General features: G+C 50.0%; 1 protein-coding gene across 1 annotated transcript in view; it reads left to right on the top strand.

Moving 5' to 3' along the window:
- NDST1 (N-deacetylase and N-sulfotransferase 1) overlaps window positions 1–17008 on the top strand; it is a 35351-nt gene that overhangs the window by 14460 nt on the left and 3883 nt on the right. The window contains exons 3-12 of the mRNA XM_049771913.1: window positions 2072–2159; window positions 3522–3676; window positions 4267–4452; window positions 5724–5852; window positions 6956–7138; window positions 9315–9411; window positions 10855–10978; window positions 12526–12700; window positions 15958–16128; window positions 16874–16983. Of these exons, the coding sequence (XP_049627870.1) occupies window positions 2072–2159; window positions 3522–3676; window positions 4267–4452; window positions 5724–5852; window positions 6956–7138; window positions 9315–9411; window positions 10855–10978; window positions 12526–12700; window positions 15958–16128; window positions 16874–16983 (1418 nt within the window). The remainder of the gene's footprint in view (window positions 1–2071; window positions 2160–3521; window positions 3677–4266; window positions 4453–5723; window positions 5853–6955; window positions 7139–9314; window positions 9412–10854; window positions 10979–12525; window positions 12701–15957; window positions 16129–16873; window positions 16984–17008) is intronic.

Below are 17008 nucleotides of genomic sequence, written 5' to 3'. Positions count from 1 at the left end.
CGAGGGTGTCCCTCTGAGCCTCTGCAGCCAGCTGGCACGACTGATTGTCTAAAGAACAGATGTGCCCTTTGACATCCCGTCAGTGTTGAGAGGAGGAATTTTGCCCCTGGGGTGTGGGGCAAACAGCCGGGAGCTATGGAGGTTGTTTATCCAGAGTCTTTTAATCCAGGCATGGTTTTAACTCTCAGAAATGTTTATGTCCCTACCAGAGCTCTGACAAAACTCTTAGAACCAGAATTAGAGCTTGAATCAACAGAAAGCATATTTTAACTCAGCTCTTTAGGCAGTAGAATGCGTGTTTAACTCAAGAAGTGCTTACCAAACTCAACTGTTATGTGAAAGCATTTTGCAGACCATGGAATTTAGCATACTTCAAGTCTCACAGAGAAAGAAGCTTTGAAGTGAATGTCACTAGCAATTTTTTCCTTCCCTTCCCTTCCCTTCCCTTCCCTTCCCTTCCCTTCCCTTCCCTTCCCTTCCCTTCCCTTCCCTTCCCTTCCCTTCCCTTCCCTTCCCTTCCCTTCCCTTCCCTTCCCTTCCCTTCCCTTCCCTTCCCTTCCCTTCCCTTCCCTTCCCTTCCCTTCCCTTCCCTTCCCTTCCCTTCCCTTCCCTTCCCTTCCCTTCCCTCCCTCCCTTCTTTTTCCTCTTCTTCCTCCTTCTCTTCCTCCTCTTTCTTGTCTTCCTCCTCCTTGTGGTGCTGGTGGATCATATGGGATGCCAGGGACTGAACCTGGGTTGGCCGCATACAATTTAAAAGTTTTAGAAATTCTTTGTTGCAATCTTTAATATATCTTTTACAAGTGTAGTGTTTTCTGTGAAGCTGTTTGCCAAGGACATGAGCTCCCAAGTGTAAATGGGAGTGCTGTGGGCAGAGTGGGCTGGGGGCAGACACAGCATTTGAGTCACTAGAAAGAGGGGTGGTGAAGTTTAGATACTGCTGCCTGCAGCTTTGTCCTCTTTCAGGAGGGAAGCCAGTGTCAGAGAGACACCGCTTGCAGAACCTAGACATGTCTGCCGGAAGGAGGAGGGCGGAGAGGGAGATTTCCAGGAAGCAAGACTTTCTCTTTAGTGACTCAGTCCCAACTCTCTGTCCTTCTGAAGTCACTTTTGGGATTGACCCTGAGGCCTGCTGGGCTGAGCAGAGGACCATCTGTCTTTTCTGACCCTTGCAGAGGGGTGGGTGCTTTTTGGGCATCTGGATTGGCTACGTTTTGTCTGTGCTTCTCTGGTCCAACAGGGAGAGGGCTGCAGGTGAAACTTTTCAGCCCGTTTCCTGGTACTCTGGGATATCACAGAGTTACATGACTGGGTGCAGGGAAACTAGACTCTGAGACAGGTCTGTTCCTGCCTCTTCACCCACAGGCCTCTCCGGAATGGGGAGTTTGGAGGTGATGCCTACGGAGCATGCCAGCTTCGAGGCTGCTCTGTCCTGCCTCTCCTTTTCTACCAAAGATACTTTTCCAGTGTTCCTATCCTCACAGCAATGCTTTGTGCTGGCTTTTGAGTCCCATTTTTGAACAGGACACTGAAGATCAGAGAGGTCCTAGCCACACAGCAAGGGCTATTCTTATTGTTAATATTCTTTGTTATTATTATTGCTTTAGAGGACATATCCCACTGTGCTTGGGGGCCACTCTCTGCTTGTGATTGGGGAACTTGCCCAGGAGTAAACCCAGGCCTTCCGTGGGCAAAGCATGTGCTCTGAACATGCCCTTTGAACTATCTCCCTGGCCCAAGGGAGAGATTATTGTCCTCATTTTGTTCTCAGGGAAGCTTAGGGCTACAGAAGTGGCAGGGTCAGGCTGGAGTACACATCCTCCCTTGCCAGAGGCCCAGGGAGGCAGCTGCACAGGACTGGGTCTGAGGTGTAGCACTGGACCATCACCTAGGCCCTTACAACAGCGACCATACTGGGTGATGCCCAGGGTTGCCTTCTTCTTGGTTAGACCTTTGAACAGGGGTCCCACGTTTTCACCCTCGTAGCTGGCCATGCTGCTGCTGCCAAGCTATCTCTGGCCCAGATGGGAGAAGAGGGCAGCCCCCTTCACCCCTGCCTTTTCTGCCTGTCTAGGCCCTGTTTGACACGCAAAATGAGCTGCGCACACACATCCCGAACTTCACATTCAACCTGGGCTACTCAGGGAAATTCTTCCACACAGGTAAGGCACTGGCCCCGCCCAGGGCCTCCTCCAAAGCCATCCTTGGAAATGAGGGTGCTGGGGGGGGGGAGGGACTGCATACGAGGCGTATCTGACCCTATAGTCACTTGGTTATGGCAGCCACACCATGCTGGGTCCTGCCCTACTCTGACTAGCCTTAAAAGTGAGAGAATATCTCTATCACACCCCACCTTGCCTTTCAAAGTCATCTGTACTGTGTCTGCTGATGAATGTAGCTAAGGGGCTGGAATTTTATGGCATTATGCTTGCCTTATATAAGGCTGACCTTGGTTTGGTCCCTGGTACCCCATATTCTTCCCCAAGCACATTTAGGAGTGATTCCTGAGCACCACTAGGTGTAGCCCCAAAGCAAAAACAGAAGTAATAGGGTAGTTAAAATGGCTGTAGAAGGGGGCTGGAGAGATAGCATGGAGGTAGGGCGTTTGCCTTGCAAGCAGAAGGACGGTGGTTTGAATCCTGACATTCCATATGGTCCCCCAAGCCTGCCAGGAGCAATTTCTGAGTGCAGAGCCAGGAGTAACACCTGAGTGCTGCCGGGTGTGACCCAAAACCGAAAACAAACCAAAAAAAAAAAAAATGGCTATAGAAAACCTTAAGATGGAATGTGAAAATGCTCTTTAAGTAATCTGTCCTCCAAGATGTCAGATGTTCTGAGCTTATTTTCCAGTCTGGGGTTGCAGGCTGAGGTATATTCAGGCTTTCCCTCATTGCCAGAAGCCCCGTCCCAGGGCAGTGGGACAATGGACAGGCAATCCCTGTCCATCCAGCAGAGGGGAGGAGAGTTTCAGCAATTCGACTCCCTACACTTCTGGGTATAGGTGTTAAGAGACCCCCTAGACCCAGTGAACACCCCAGTGCTATGGCCTGGGGGTTTAGATTCTCAGTGCTGAGCATGAGACTTTGAGATAGGGGCATCTTCTATGAACAGATTGCAAGAAAATGATGAATGGGGCAGGAGAGATAGGACAGTGGGTAGGGCTCTTGTCCTGCCTAGGTTTGAGCCTTGCACTGTATATGGTTCCCCCAAGTCCCACCAGAAGTAAACCCTGAGTAGTTCTGGGTGTGGCCAAATCCTCCCTTCCCTGTAAAAGAAAAAGGAGGAGGAGGAAGGGCCCAATAGGAAACCAGGTGCTGCCATGTTCTTGCTTCTGAGCCCCACTCACACTGACCAGGTAGGGCTTCTAGGTGCAGAGAAAAACTTGGTCACAGCCCCCCATGCAGTGGGACCACCCGTGCATGCTCTTGACTGGATGAACCTGGGACCCAGAGGGTGCTGCCTGCTCTAGGTGGCGGTGGGGAGCCTCTGTGCAGCCTGGCTGAGCTGCCTGGCATCGGGTGCAGGTACTGATGCCGAGGATGCTGGAGACGACCTGCTGCTGTCCTACGTGAAGGAGTTCTGGTGGTTCCCGCACATGTGGAGCCACATGCAGCCTCACCTCTTCCACAACCAGTCCGTGCTCGCGGAGCAGATGGCCCTGAACAAGAAGTTCGCTGTCGTGAGTAAGATTCCCTGCGTGGAGAGCGGGCGAGCGGGCGGGCCAGTGGGGAAGGGGGCAGGCAGGCTTTAAGCTTCTCACCTCTCTGGAAGTTCAGCAGGACAGCTTTCAGATGTCCTCTAGCCCCCAGCCCCAGGAGATAGGTTGCCTTGCTTTAAGAGGATGGGGGTTCTGGGAGGCCACATGGCTGCTGAGAACAGGACCTACTTGCCTGTTTGTGGAGCTTTATCTCCTAGCAGGAGCCCTCCAGTGCCAAGCGGGAGGAGCGAGACAGGAAGGGCAGCAACCCAGCCTGTGCCCTCAGTTCCGTAGAGGTGCAGGGACAACAGTCATCTCCTCTTGGGCTTCACCGGGGTTGCTGGAGGGCATGTTTGCTGGGCTAATTCTCCCCAGCTTCTGGGCTTCTGGGATGCACCCATTCCCCTCTCAGGACTCAGCTCCCCATCAGTACCTGAGGTACAGACCCACTGCACTGCCTTCCGATCTCTGAGTTCTCTCTCCTCTTCTTTAAAGGAGATAAGGTTGTGTGTGTGGGTTTGTAGCGGGGGCAGATTCCCATCCTCATCCTGTTCTGGCTCTTTCCTCCCCAGGAGCATGGCATTCCCACAGACATGGGGTATGCTGTGGCGCCCCACCACTCGGGCGTGTACCCCGTGCATGTGCAGTTGTACGAGGCCTGGAAGCAGGTGTGGGGCATCCGCGTGACCAGCACGGAGGAGTACCCCCACCTGAAGCCAGCCCGCTATCGCCGTGGCTTCATTCACAATGGCATCATGGTGAGTGCCCGGGCTCGGAGCACGGGCAGTGGGGCTATTAGGGGCCAGAACAGTGTTTGCTGCTCTCTCTGGCATGTGAGGCTTTCCATGGTGTGTCTGGGACCATGAGGGCAGGGGCCGTCTTCTAGAGGGGCTCTGTGCCTGCTCCCTGAAACTGTCTGCCATGGTGGGAGTCTGCTCAGCACCCACTGAAGCCCCTTGTGAGCCTGATTCTGTTAAATAAATCTCTCCTGATTGAGGTGCCAGATGCGGTGGATAGCAGTGGCAGGGAGGAGGGGAGAAGCTAGGTGAAGGTGGGGTTTGGGTTTTTCTAGGATGGACAATGCTATTCCAGGAGCCTCTGGGTTGGGCATGTTGAAAGGGCAACTAGACAGTATGGCTGACTGCAGTGGGGAGACAGGCAGCAGAGCCTGTTGTCAGACAAACAGACAGACAGGCTATACTTTCAATATGAGAAAGGAAGGCTTGACATGGAGAAGTGGTACAGACAGTTTAGGGCTGACATTAATGCTGTAGGGTCAGCAAAGACTATGGGGGCAGAATAGGAAGAAAGCAAGGCCCTGGGACAGGCATGAGAGCTGCTCAGGTTTGCCTTCTAGACTAAGTCAGACCCACTGAGGAAAGGTGGTGGTGGGAGAGATGAGTCAGCCGTGGCTCCAGATGTGTGGCCTGGGCCACTGTAAGGTGAGCTGCCATCTTTCCCTGGAGGTGGCTGTGCTGTGGAAGGAACAGGTTAGTCTGTCCATCCACGGATCTCTGTGGTACCAGGTACTCTACTTGTATCCTTTTTTATTTTTATTTATTTATTTATTTTTTAATTTTTGGACCACACCAGGTGACACTCAGGAATTACTACTAGCTATTCACTCAGAAATCACTCCTGGCTTGGGGAACTATATGGGACGTGGGTCCGTCCTGGGGCAGCTGCGTGTAAGGCAAATGTTCTACCACTGTGCCATCACTCTGGCCCCTCACTTGTATCCTAACTTTAGGATGAGGTATTGAGAGAAGTGACAGTGGCTGACAGTTTGTATTTCCAGGACCTTCACCCTTGTCTGTCTCAGTTACTGTGGTTTGCTTGTTTATATAGAGAATAGCAGTGAGTCTGGAAATGGGGCCGTTGAGCTCACTTGGGAGAATGTTGCAGGCTGCAGGTCTTTTCGAGAAAGATCTCCAAAGGGAGCTGGGCTTTCCAAGGATGCTGGCCCAAAGGAGCATCTTCCCATAGCTGTCCAAGTCTTGGGGTGCTACAGCTCCCTTCCTCTTCACAGGTTCTACCCAGGCAGACTTGTGGCCTCTTCACGCACACCATCTTCTACAACGAGTATCCGGGGGGCTCCAGCGAGCTGGACAAGATCATTAATGGGGGTGAACTCTTCCTCACTGTGCTCCTCAACCCGGTGAGTGTTGTCTGCATCCCCAAGCTAGGCTGCAGCCTGGGTAGGGGGGCAGGAACCTGCAGGAAGGGTCTGAATCTGCCTTCCCCTCACAGTCCTTCCTTGTATGTAGGCGGGTCAGCATGGTAGCTCTATTCCGTTTTCAGTCTTTGCTCATGTACTTATTGCTTTTGAATGCACACATAGAAATATTACATTTGTTATTTTATATGTTAAATATATTACTTTACTATCTGTAAAGCAGGTATGGTGCTTGCATTGCACCATTCTGGTACCCCAGGTGGTCCCTGGGACCCCTCCAAGAATGATGTCTAATTACGGATTAGGAGTAGTCTGGGTACTGTTGGTGTGACCCCCAAACTTAAACTATATGTTATATGCTACTAGTCACAATCAGCTGTTAATATGTTACACTATAATATATTCACATTATATTTAAAGCTTTTCACCTGAGTTTGCCAGTTTTCTCATTCTTTGTCTGTTTTTATATTTGTTTTGGTTTTGGGGCCACACCCAGTGGTGCTCAGGGGTTACTCCTGGCTTCGCTCAGCTCAGAAATTACTCCTGGCAGGCTCAGGAGACCTTATGGGATGCCGGGGATTGAACTTGGGTCTGTCCAGGGTCGGGAGCATGCAAGACAAATGCCCTACTGCTGTGCTATCACTCTGACCCCTCATTCTTTGTTTTTGTTTTTGTATATTTTGTCTTTGGTCCACACCCATTGGTGTTTAGGGGTTACTCGGTGCTCAGGAATTACTCCTGGCACTACGTGGATTGAAACTGGGTTGGCCACATGCAAGGCAAGCACTGCTGTTGCTCTGGCCCCAGGGTTCTCATTCCTAATTTGTATTATAGAAATAATAAGGCCTTACTTTAATGTTAACTAGAACAACTGGGACAGTTGTTCACTTTTTAATTTTCACTAAGAAACCAAAGCACACCCAGTCGTTGTGCAGTAGAGAATTTGGGGCCTGGGAGAACTCTTGGCTCAAGATCCCTGGGCCACTCAACTCTAGCCTGGATTGTGCAGGGTGGGAGTTTGTCGGTGGCTCTGGCAGCTGAAGGGAGAACAGAGAGCTTAACCCCATCCTCCTACTTTGGTGCAGATCAGCATCTTCATGACACACCTCTCTAACTACGGCAATGACCGCCTGGGCCTATATACTTTTAAGCACCTGGTGCGCTTCCTGCACTCCTGGACCAACCTCCGACTGCAGACGCTGCCCCCTGTGCAGCTGGCCCAGAAATATTTTCAGATCTTCGCTGAGGAGAAGGACCCACTTTGGCAGGTGAGTGGAGGCTGTGGCGTCACACAGCTAGGACAGAACCCACTTTCCCCAAGCACTTTCTTTTAACACACGTCCCAGTACCAATGTGGGGGGTATGTGTGCTTGTTCTTGAGCCTATGTCAGTACCGCCTCCCTTTGCAAGAGTAGTGGGACAGACTGTCAGTGGATATGATACAGGGAAATGGGCAGCTGACACTCATGTAGTACAATGTGGCACTCAGTCGCTTAGATCCCTGTACTTCCGCTGGCTCTGTGCCATGGACAGAGGAGGAGCAAGGGCTTGGGGATGGTTCTTGGGGCAATTGACTCCTGGGGTTGTTGGCTCATATGCAGCATGGTGTGTGAGGCGGTTTGGCTGCCACATCTGCCATCTGGTTGATGCCAGACTTGATGCAGTGGGTCTAGCTGAGTTGGGATCCCCTTCTCCTCGGTGCTCTTCCACACACATTAACACTGTCTCTTCAAAGCTGTGTTCAGTCAGAGTTTGACATTCCCAACAGAGGGCATTTCTTGGCTGAGGAATACAGGTAGCTATGCTTCCTGACCAGGCTCTCCAGGGCAGATGCAGGCAGTTGGCTCTCAGGACCCATCTACACTGACTGAGATCCTGCAGCTGCTGTCTGCTTTTGTTGTTGTTATTGTTGTTGTTATTTTAAACAAAGCAGATACCGAAATCAATGGATGTTTTATATAGTTTAGGTCAGGAACCTACAAACCCTGACTTCTTGTGGGGTACATCTGCCTGCTGTTTGTTATATTGTGTGTGTGTGTGTGTGTGTGTGTGTGTGTGTGTGTGTGTGTGTGTGTGTGTGTGTTTTGGGTCCACACCTCATGCTGCTCAGAAGTGTTCCAAGTTCTGTACTCAGGAGTGGCCCCTGCTAGTGTCAGGGGATTGAACTGAGGTCAGCAGTGCTCAAGGTGAGTCAGCCTTAACTCCTACATTGTCTCTCTAGCCTCTGCAGTCTGACTGGCCCAGCCAGTCTCATCTCATCTCATGTCTTACTTACTGTTGGGCTGCTCCATACTCAGACAGCACAACTGAGCACAGGCCTTCTTTGGTTTAGGTGGGATTATGTCTTAATATGTCAGTCATAAATTAAACATGCATTTATTGGGGCTGGAGAGATAGCATGGAGGTAGGGCATTTGCCTTGCATGCAGAAGGATGGTAGGTTTTAATCCCGGCATCCCATATGGTCCCCTGAGCCTGCCAGGAGCGATTTCTGAGCCCAGAGCCAGGAGTAACCCCTGAGGGCCACTGAGTGTGACTCAAAAACCAAAAAAGAAATGCATTTACTACACCAGCACTTTGGCCAGTCTTTTTAACATGTGCTCTCACAGTAATCTACTGTTGGGCAGAACCATCTAAACAAAGTATTGTTATTGTGTAACTTATTAAATGCTCTACTGAATATGAGAAGCAGAATGTTCTGTTTCAAGAGTCAAAGCCGAAGACCAAAGAGGTCATTCAAAGGACTCAGCTCATGCTTTGCATGTAGGAGGCTCAGGTTCAACCCTTGGCCCCACATGGTTCCCTGAACACTGTTAAAAGTAACTCTTGAGGGGCCAGAGAGATAGCATGGAGTTAAGGCGTTTGCCTATCATGCAGGAGGTCATCAGTTTGAATCCCGGCATCCCATATGGTCCCCCGTGCCTGCCAGGAACAATTTCTGAGCATGGAGCCAGGAATAACCCCTGAGCACTGCCGGGTGTGACCCAAAAACCACACACACACACACACACACACACACACACACACACACACACACACACACACACACACACAAAGTAACTCTTGAGCACAGAGCTAGGAGAAGACCCTGAGTACCACCAGGTGTGACTCCATCCCCCCACCTCACCCCAATTTCCAAGTAAATTAAATGAAGAACATTAAGCTGGGGACCATTTTTGTTTGCAACAGAGTTTACCAAGCAAACTCCTAGCCTCACTGTACTATGGCTCTGACCCCTTATTAACTAAACAGTTGCCAGAGATTTACACAGTTTTGCAAACAAGTTTGCGGACAAGGTCCAGACAGGTCATCTACTTGAGTTCCACAAGGTTGCCCGAGGCTTCATCACCTAACCAGCACAGGCAGATGGACACTCAGCCGCTACTGTCAGGGTCTCTGTGCAGGGGACCTGGACCTTAACAATACCCCCCTTCTGTCATTTTAGGACCCCTGTGAGGACAAACGCCACAAAGACATCTGGTCCAAGGAGAAGACATGTGACCGCTTCCCAAAGCTCCTCATCATTGGCCCCCAGAAAACAGGCAGGTCTCTCCATATTCACAGCCCCCCACTGAGCCTGCAACATCAGCACAGAGTTCCCAGGCCATCTGGCCATGGACTCTGCCTCTTTACTAGGAGGTGGGAGTGAAGGTTGGGGGTGAACATGACTATCTGTTAGCGTTAAAGTGGGAGGACTGTGGCTGTGGACTTCTGCCCCAGTCAGCCTTTGGGACTTTCTTTTAGTCCCTCCCAGGTATCAGGTGGTTTGGGCAGCTCTGGATAAGACTGGTTCCATGCCAATGTCCAACATCTGCCAGAGCTATGGGAGAGACAGTGGTGACAGAGTTGCTAAGTGTGTGCCTGCCACACACCTGTACAGCATGAGACCTCCACTTTACAGACAGAACCGTGGAGCTCAGAGCAGTTGAGTGACTTCCATTCTTTTCAGAAATATAGAACAGGCCTATGGAAATACAGACTTATGGCCCCAAACCTTAAGTGATTGTTTTGTTTGTTTGTGAGGTACACCTGGCCATGCTGCTGGTTGTGCTCCGGAGAACATATGGGGTGCTGGAGATCAAATCTGGGTCAGCTTTACCCATTGTACTATCTCTCTAGCCTCCAAACTTTATATTCTTTTTTTTTTTTTTCAAACTTTATATTCTTAATTCCCCAACTCTACAACTGTAGTATGTGGACCAGTCATGAGCCCATGATGAAGAGGCTGAGCTTGTGTTGCCACTGAGGAGAGGGAGGGTGGGATGGACCCCACGAAGAGGTGGCTATTGAGCTAAACTCCTTAGACCTTCAAAAAAATCTCTCTATTCGGGGCTGGAGTGATAGTACAGCACTAGGGCATTTGCCTTGCACACAGCTGACCCAAGACAGACCTGGATTAGATCCTGGCGTCCCAGATGGTCTTCCAAGCCAGGAGTGATTTCTGAGCACATAGCCAGGAGTAATCCCTGAGTGTCACCAGGTGTGGTTCAAAATCACCTCCCAAAAATCTCTCTAGCATGTGGCCAGAGAGATGGTACCAACTCAGGTCCTATTCCTGGTACCACATATGATCCCTCAAGCTCTGCCAGGAGTGATCTGATGGCAGAACCAGGAGTGGAAAAAAAAAAAAAAGAAAGAAAAAAAGAAAGGTTCTCATTAGCAGATTGGAGGGTCTGGAGTTTCTTTTTCTCTGAGTTTCCTTTGAATGCCCATGAGCACAGAGGCCCAGAGCTAAAGGTCGAGCAGGAGCCATTAGTTCTAGGGTTCTGAGGGACATAGCTGCTGGAGTACAATGCAGGAAAGGGTTCTGAAACTAAACCTAGGTTAGTACTAGGATGAATTTAGGGATAGTTCTGCTGAGTGAAGGAGTGAGGTGGGCATGTTCTGCATCCACCACCTTGCTTAGGATCTCCCAGTGAGAAGTGGCGAACTAAGACCAGATGCAGATTTTTACACCCCAGTTTCACCTGCCTTCTGTTGCCCAGGCACCACAGCTCTCTATCTGTTCTTGGGCATGCACCCCGACCTCAGCAGCAACTACCCCAGCTCCGAGACATTCGAGGAGATCCAGTTTTTCAATGGCCACAACTATCACAAAGGCATTGACTGGTAAGTGACAGGCAGCCAGCGAGAGCCTTTCCAGAAGAAATCTGCTTGGGCCACAGCAGGAAGCAGCTGGTGCTTGCTCTCACGCAGCTAAATAAAGTTCCTGTAAACAAGGACAAGCGTGGTGACCCTTGAGTCATAATGTTGGAGCCTCGTCATAGACAAAACACTTAGTGTGAGAGGCCTTGGGCCTCTCTGAGTCACCTGGGTCAGAGGTCACTTGAAGCCAGAGTCAAGAATATCTAGAGTTCCCAGCCTGGCAGAAGGATCTATCTGCCTGTGAGTCTGAGCTGGGGACACAGCAGGACTGGGTGCAATTGTCCCAGTGGACAAAGATGACTGTCCTTGAGAATTTTTAGAGGCTCTTTGGAGCTATGGTAGCAGAGACAGGGCACGGAGGGGCAGGTATCAATTTGGATTTTCCTAAAATGCTGGTCTTTTCCACCATGAAATGCATCACTAGTGTTGATCATTTTCATGTCAGCAGAGATGAGGGTGTTCTTTTGCTTTAGTGCTTTTCTCTGTATTTCCCTTTCTCTTCCATCTGTGGTGTCTCTGTTTACTTGCCTACCTGTCTGACTCTATTTGGAATAGGCCAAACTCTAATAGAAATGTTGCCAGGACTAAATGGGTCGCAGAAGTTAGCAGTTCTGTAATGCCAGAGAAGTGACAGGTTGACTTCTGTCCTCACCAGCAGCATTCGCAAAATCATGACTAATATCTAGCATAGTAGGTAAAGATTTGCACCCAGGGCTGTGCCATAGATTTGGGGGAAGCTTCTGTTTTCAGACCTCTGTTATCATAGGATGACATGCTGTGGACACATGTTCATCCTCACACCCATTTCTAAGGTTTTGGTTTGTAAGGTCTAGAGTGGGATACTAGAATTGTACCTCAGCTGGTTTGGTAAGGGCTCCCTAGGAATGCCCTGGAGAAACTCATTTATAGGAGAGAGTTTAGGGATGCTATTCCCCTTAGGGTACTTTGTGGCCTTTGGTTTCTAGGAACCCCTAAATTGTATCCATCATTTTGATGAGTGGGTTCCCCTAGGGGGTGGGTTCTGGAGTGTTCGTTATTCTGCGAGTCCTAAGCCTAGAGATGGTTCCAAAGGATAGATTTGAGATGTTCACTCTGGCTGGTATTTAGGGTTCCCCCATGTGCGTGTGGGTGGGGAGTATAGATGTCAAAGAGAATCAATCCCTCCTTAGCTCCTGGTTCTCAGTGATAGTATAGAAAATGTCACCCAGATCAGATGGGGGGGGGGGGTCTGTCACTAAAGCCAGAGAGCCATAAGCCTTGTTGCTGAGTGGAACCATGCCAAAACCCAGCCTGCTAGCTAGCAGCACCATTAGGGTCTGTGGTGTCAGTGAAGTGGTCCCCTTGGGTCAGAAAGACAAGCTGCAGCATCACTCTGGTGATTTTAGATTGCTGAAGACATTGGGTGGCAGCCCCTGGTCCTGTTTGCTTCCAGGTATTCTTTCCCTACAGTTCTCACCCTACACCTTCCTCCATGTTCCTCCTGAGTCTGACCTTCTTTGGGCTTCCTGCAGGTACATGGAATTCTTCCCCATTCCCTCCAATACCACCTCTGATTTCTACTTTGAGAAAAGCGCCAACTACTTTGACTCAGAAGTGGCGCCCCGGCGGGCAGCTGCCCTGTTGCCCAAGGCTAAGGTCCTGACCATCCTCATCAACCCTGCAGACCGGGCCTATTCCTGGTACCAGGTGAGTGGGGGCTTGGAAGGGCTGTGGGGTTGTCAGCAGCAATTCACTGATCTATTCTGAGGGACAGCCCTGAGCCAGCAGAGGAAGCCTTGTGGTTTGGTGACAGACCCTCCTAGATGCATCTGGTGTCCTGGCTCTCATCCTGACATCCAGAAGTAGGGGCCAGTGTCCCCTAAAGCAGACATTGGTGCCAAGTGATGTGAGTGCCTAGGAACTGTGGGCACCTCACCAGGCTCTGGAGGACTAGGGTGTCTGATGGATGAAGGATGAGGACCCATCACCCCTAGAGGGATTTAGAAGCCTACCCACAGTCCATGCCAGGGAGTGCGGTGGCCCCGTTCAGCTGGCACGAAGAACCAGGTCTTTCCTGAGTCTGAAGGGCTGACTTGATTTCTGGCACTGCTTAGAGGGAGTGACAGGAAGCTGAGGTTCTGGCCTTTCTGAGAGTTTCCTCTGGGCTATGCACCACTTCCAGAGTTTTGGAATCCCTGGTCACCTCCCTGGCCAGAAAGGCCATTTATGGCTGCCCTGTGGCATGCTTCTAGCCACTTCTCTGAGCTAGAGGCTCCTCCTGAACCTGGTACGGGATCTGCATCTGTGCTGGCATGAAGCACAAGTAGGCTCTCTAATCACATAGCTTGCAACCCCTCCCCTTCTTCTCTCAAGGCTTTGACTTTCCTTTCCCTCTTCTCCCTCTTCTTAACGCCTCTCCCCTCCTTTCTTGACTAGACAATCCCTTCTTCCTCCTGCTTTCTGTGTCTTCTTTTTCTCCTGGAATTTGTCTTTGGAAAAAAGTCAGAAACACTCACTAGGGTCCCTCTCTTTTCTGTCATGTACCCCATCTCCTGGGACCCCACCAGCTCTTTGCTTTTCTGGGGGCAGCCCTGACTCTGCCTCTTCACTGGCACTGTCACACTTCTCTTGGCAGGCAAAGGAGCCTGTTTGGTCCCAAAGGCTAATGAGCAAGTAATCAGCTAAAGTTCCTTCGTTTGTTTGCTTGCTTTTATTTTGGGCTGCACCTGGAAGTGCTCAGGGGCTATTTCTGACTCTGCTCAGGAATAATCCCCTGGCAGTGCTCAGAGGCCCATAAACGGTGCTGGGGATTGAACCCATCTCAGCCAAAGCAGCTGCAAAGTGCCTCACCCTTTCTTGTATCTTTCTGGCCCTTTGTGTACAGGTCTCTGTGCCTAGTGCCCAAGACCCTATTCCTCCAGTCTATGATTAAGGTAAAGAGAAGGGAAACTGATTCCTACCTTTAGGATCCAGGCAGGTGCCTGTCTTGGAGGGAGGACATGGGTATGCCATTATCACCTCCCCCAACTGTGAGTCTACTGTCTGGTGGGTGCTTTGTGCTATCTTGTTTTTGGACTTTCTGCAGATATCTTTTTTGATTCTTTTTTTTTTTTTAACGGTCACATCTTGCTGTGTTTAGGGCTTACTCCTGGCAATATTTGGGATTATATGTGGTGCTGGGAATTAAATCTAAGTTGGCAAGGGCCCTACCCACTACGCTATCTTTCCAGCCCCTCTATAGAAATCTTTGGCTTGTGGCATTATCTTAGGTGACACAGACCTTTTCCAGCTCTCTCAATCCTTTTTCAGGCTGTCATAACAAGTTTAAACCCTCACTTGTCAAACTGTGGGCCACATAGCTGAATGTGGGGGTTGCAGAAAAACTGACAATAGTAAAATGTTTCTTATTGCACAACAGCCAATCAATCACCTCATGCATCTGGGATGTTTCTGGAAGTATTCCTCTGGGCTGAATTTCTTGGATGAAAGGGGGTTACAAGTGGAAGAGGCCCTGGCCTTAACAACCAGGCATTCCTCCTTCCAGTGCTGGTACTGAGCAGGGATAGGTAGAATGCTGGTGATTAAATTAGACCCAAAGATACCAGGGTGAGCTCTGCTCTGGCCACCATATCTTTAAGTGGTAGAAAGGACTCTGGCATCTCTAAGGCTCTTATCCTTCCCCAGGGACCTGGCCTTGTCTTATCCACCAAAGGCTCCACCTCTGCACAAGCACATGGGAATAATGTTAGTGTACACATGTACTGGGCTTCAACCTTTGATTGTTGATGAGTTGGCATGCATATTTAGCCCATAGCACCCTCTGATTTCTATAAAGAAGCAGTTCCTGATTTGTTTCTTTGTTTAATTTTTGGATCACACCTGGTGATGCTAAGGAATTATTCCTGACTGCACTAAGGTGTCATTCCTAGCGGGTTCTGGGGATCATATGGGGGTACCAGGAATCGAACCTTGGTTCACTATGTATAAGGCAATTACCTTACCCACTGTACTGTCTCTTCAGCCCTAGCAGCTCCCAATTTGTACAAATGGCTTATAAGTTCTTTCTCACATAGCTAAATTCTGGTGTGTGTGTGTGTGTGTGTGTGTGTGTGTGTGTGTGTGTGTGTGTGTGTGTGTGTGTGTGTAACCAGGGTCTTCCTGGGTTGGCTGTGTGCAAGGAAATGCCCTACCGCTGAGCTTTCACTCCAGCCCTAAATTCTGTTTTTTAATAGCCAATGTGGGATTTTGTTTCTTTCTTTTTTTTTTTTCCCGGCCACATTTCTTTGATCTTCAGGGGTTACTCCTAGCTAAGCGCTCAGAAATTGCTCCTGGCTTGGGGGGACCATATGGGACGCTGGGGGATCGAACCGCTGTCGAGATCTTTCCTTGTCTAGCGCTTGCCAGGCAGACACCTTAACTCTAGCGCCACCTCACTGGCCCCGGGATTTTGTTTCTGGATACCTTTTATCTGGCATTGAAAAGCACTTGAGAGGGTTTATAGACCATAGGTCTGGTTCTCTGTGCTTAGAGGAGATAATAGTTTTTGTGTATGTGTCTGTGTGGGGGAGGTACACCCAACAGTCCTCAGGAGTTACTCCTGGCAGTGCTCAGGGGACCTTATTGAATGCTAGGGATTGAACCTATTTCAATTGCAAGACAAATGCCCTACATGCCCTATTTCTCTGGCTCTCTGTTTTTTATTTTTTTTTTTCTGACCTAATGTGCCTGAGTGAGAAGTGGTAGACTATAGAGAGGTCTACAAGTGATGTGAGTACGGCAAACATCTTGGAGGTGCATTGTAAATGTGCCATTTGGAAACTGATTTAGTCCAATTTCCAGTTTGCAAAAGGGGGAAATGAATGCTAGAGGGCCCCGGGACTTCCCTGAGGATGATCAGTGATCATGGCAGCACCAGACTCTACCCTAATTCCCTCAGTGGTGCTGAACTCTCTTCTTGCCCACAGCACCAGAGAGCCCACGATGATCCGGTGGCCCTCAAGTACACCTTCCATGAGGTCATCACTGCCAGGCCCGATGCTTCAGGAAAGCTACGTGCCCTTCAGAGCCGCTGCCTGGTCCCTGGCTGGTATGCCACCCACATCGAGCGCTGGCTCAGCACCTTCCATGCCAACCAGGTAGCTGCCAGCCCTTGGCCTGCTCCTTGGGAGGCCACTGCAGTCCTGACTAAAGCACTGGTATTTAGCAGAAAGTCCCCAGGTCTCTCTCACCCACCCAAGGCATCTGTACTTTGTGGGTTTCAATCTTGTTTACTCCAGTGTTTGGGATTCTCCAGCCTTGCCCTCTCATGGCAGGCTTTGTAGCTCAGAGGGATACGAGACATCCTGAGGGGGGGACCCCTGAGATAGGGGTCCAGACTGTGAGAATCCAATTGGCATTGAAATGTTTTAGGGAAACCCTTGGATTGTGGTCAGAAGCAAGGGGGCAAGGCGAGGGATGGCGAGCGCCTCAGCTTGGGCAGAGGACGTCTCTGTCAGGGGCACTGCCAAGAGGTACACTGAGGCCCCAGGAGGCCTGTCCTCCAGAGTGGGGAGGAGGCAGCAGATCCTGGCTGGTGCAGGGGGCCCTTTGTCAGCACCCTATCAGCTGCAGTGGCTCCAGATCAGGGGTCCTCAAACTTTTTAAACAGGGGGCCAGTTCACTGTCCCTCAGACCATTGGAAGGTCTGACTATAGTAAAAACAAATCTTATGAACGAATTCTTATGCACACTGCATATACCTTATTTTGCAATGAAGAAACAAAACAGATACAAATACAATATGTGGCCTGCAGGCCATAGTTTGAGGACCACTGCTCCAGATCTATGGTTTCGGGGTGAACATGGTTTTGGGTCACCCTTCTTGCCTTCTTTTGTGGGCAGATTCTGGTCTTGGATGGCAAGCTGCTGCGGACAGAACCTGCCAAAGTGATGGACACAGTGCAGAAGTTCCTTGGAGTGCCTAACGTCATTGACTACCACAAAACTTTGGCGTGAGTTTATCTTTCAGCATACCTG

Source organism: Suncus etruscus, chromosome 4, assembly GCF_024139225.1.
Source record: "Suncus etruscus isolate mSunEtr1 chromosome 4, mSunEtr1.pri.cur, whole genome shotgun sequence".
Taxonomy (NCBI): Eukaryota; Metazoa; Chordata; class Mammalia; order Eulipotyphla; family Soricidae; genus Suncus; species Suncus etruscus.
The sequence above is the reverse complement of the archived record's forward strand: the minus strand, read 5'-3'. Positions and strand labels throughout refer to the sequence as shown.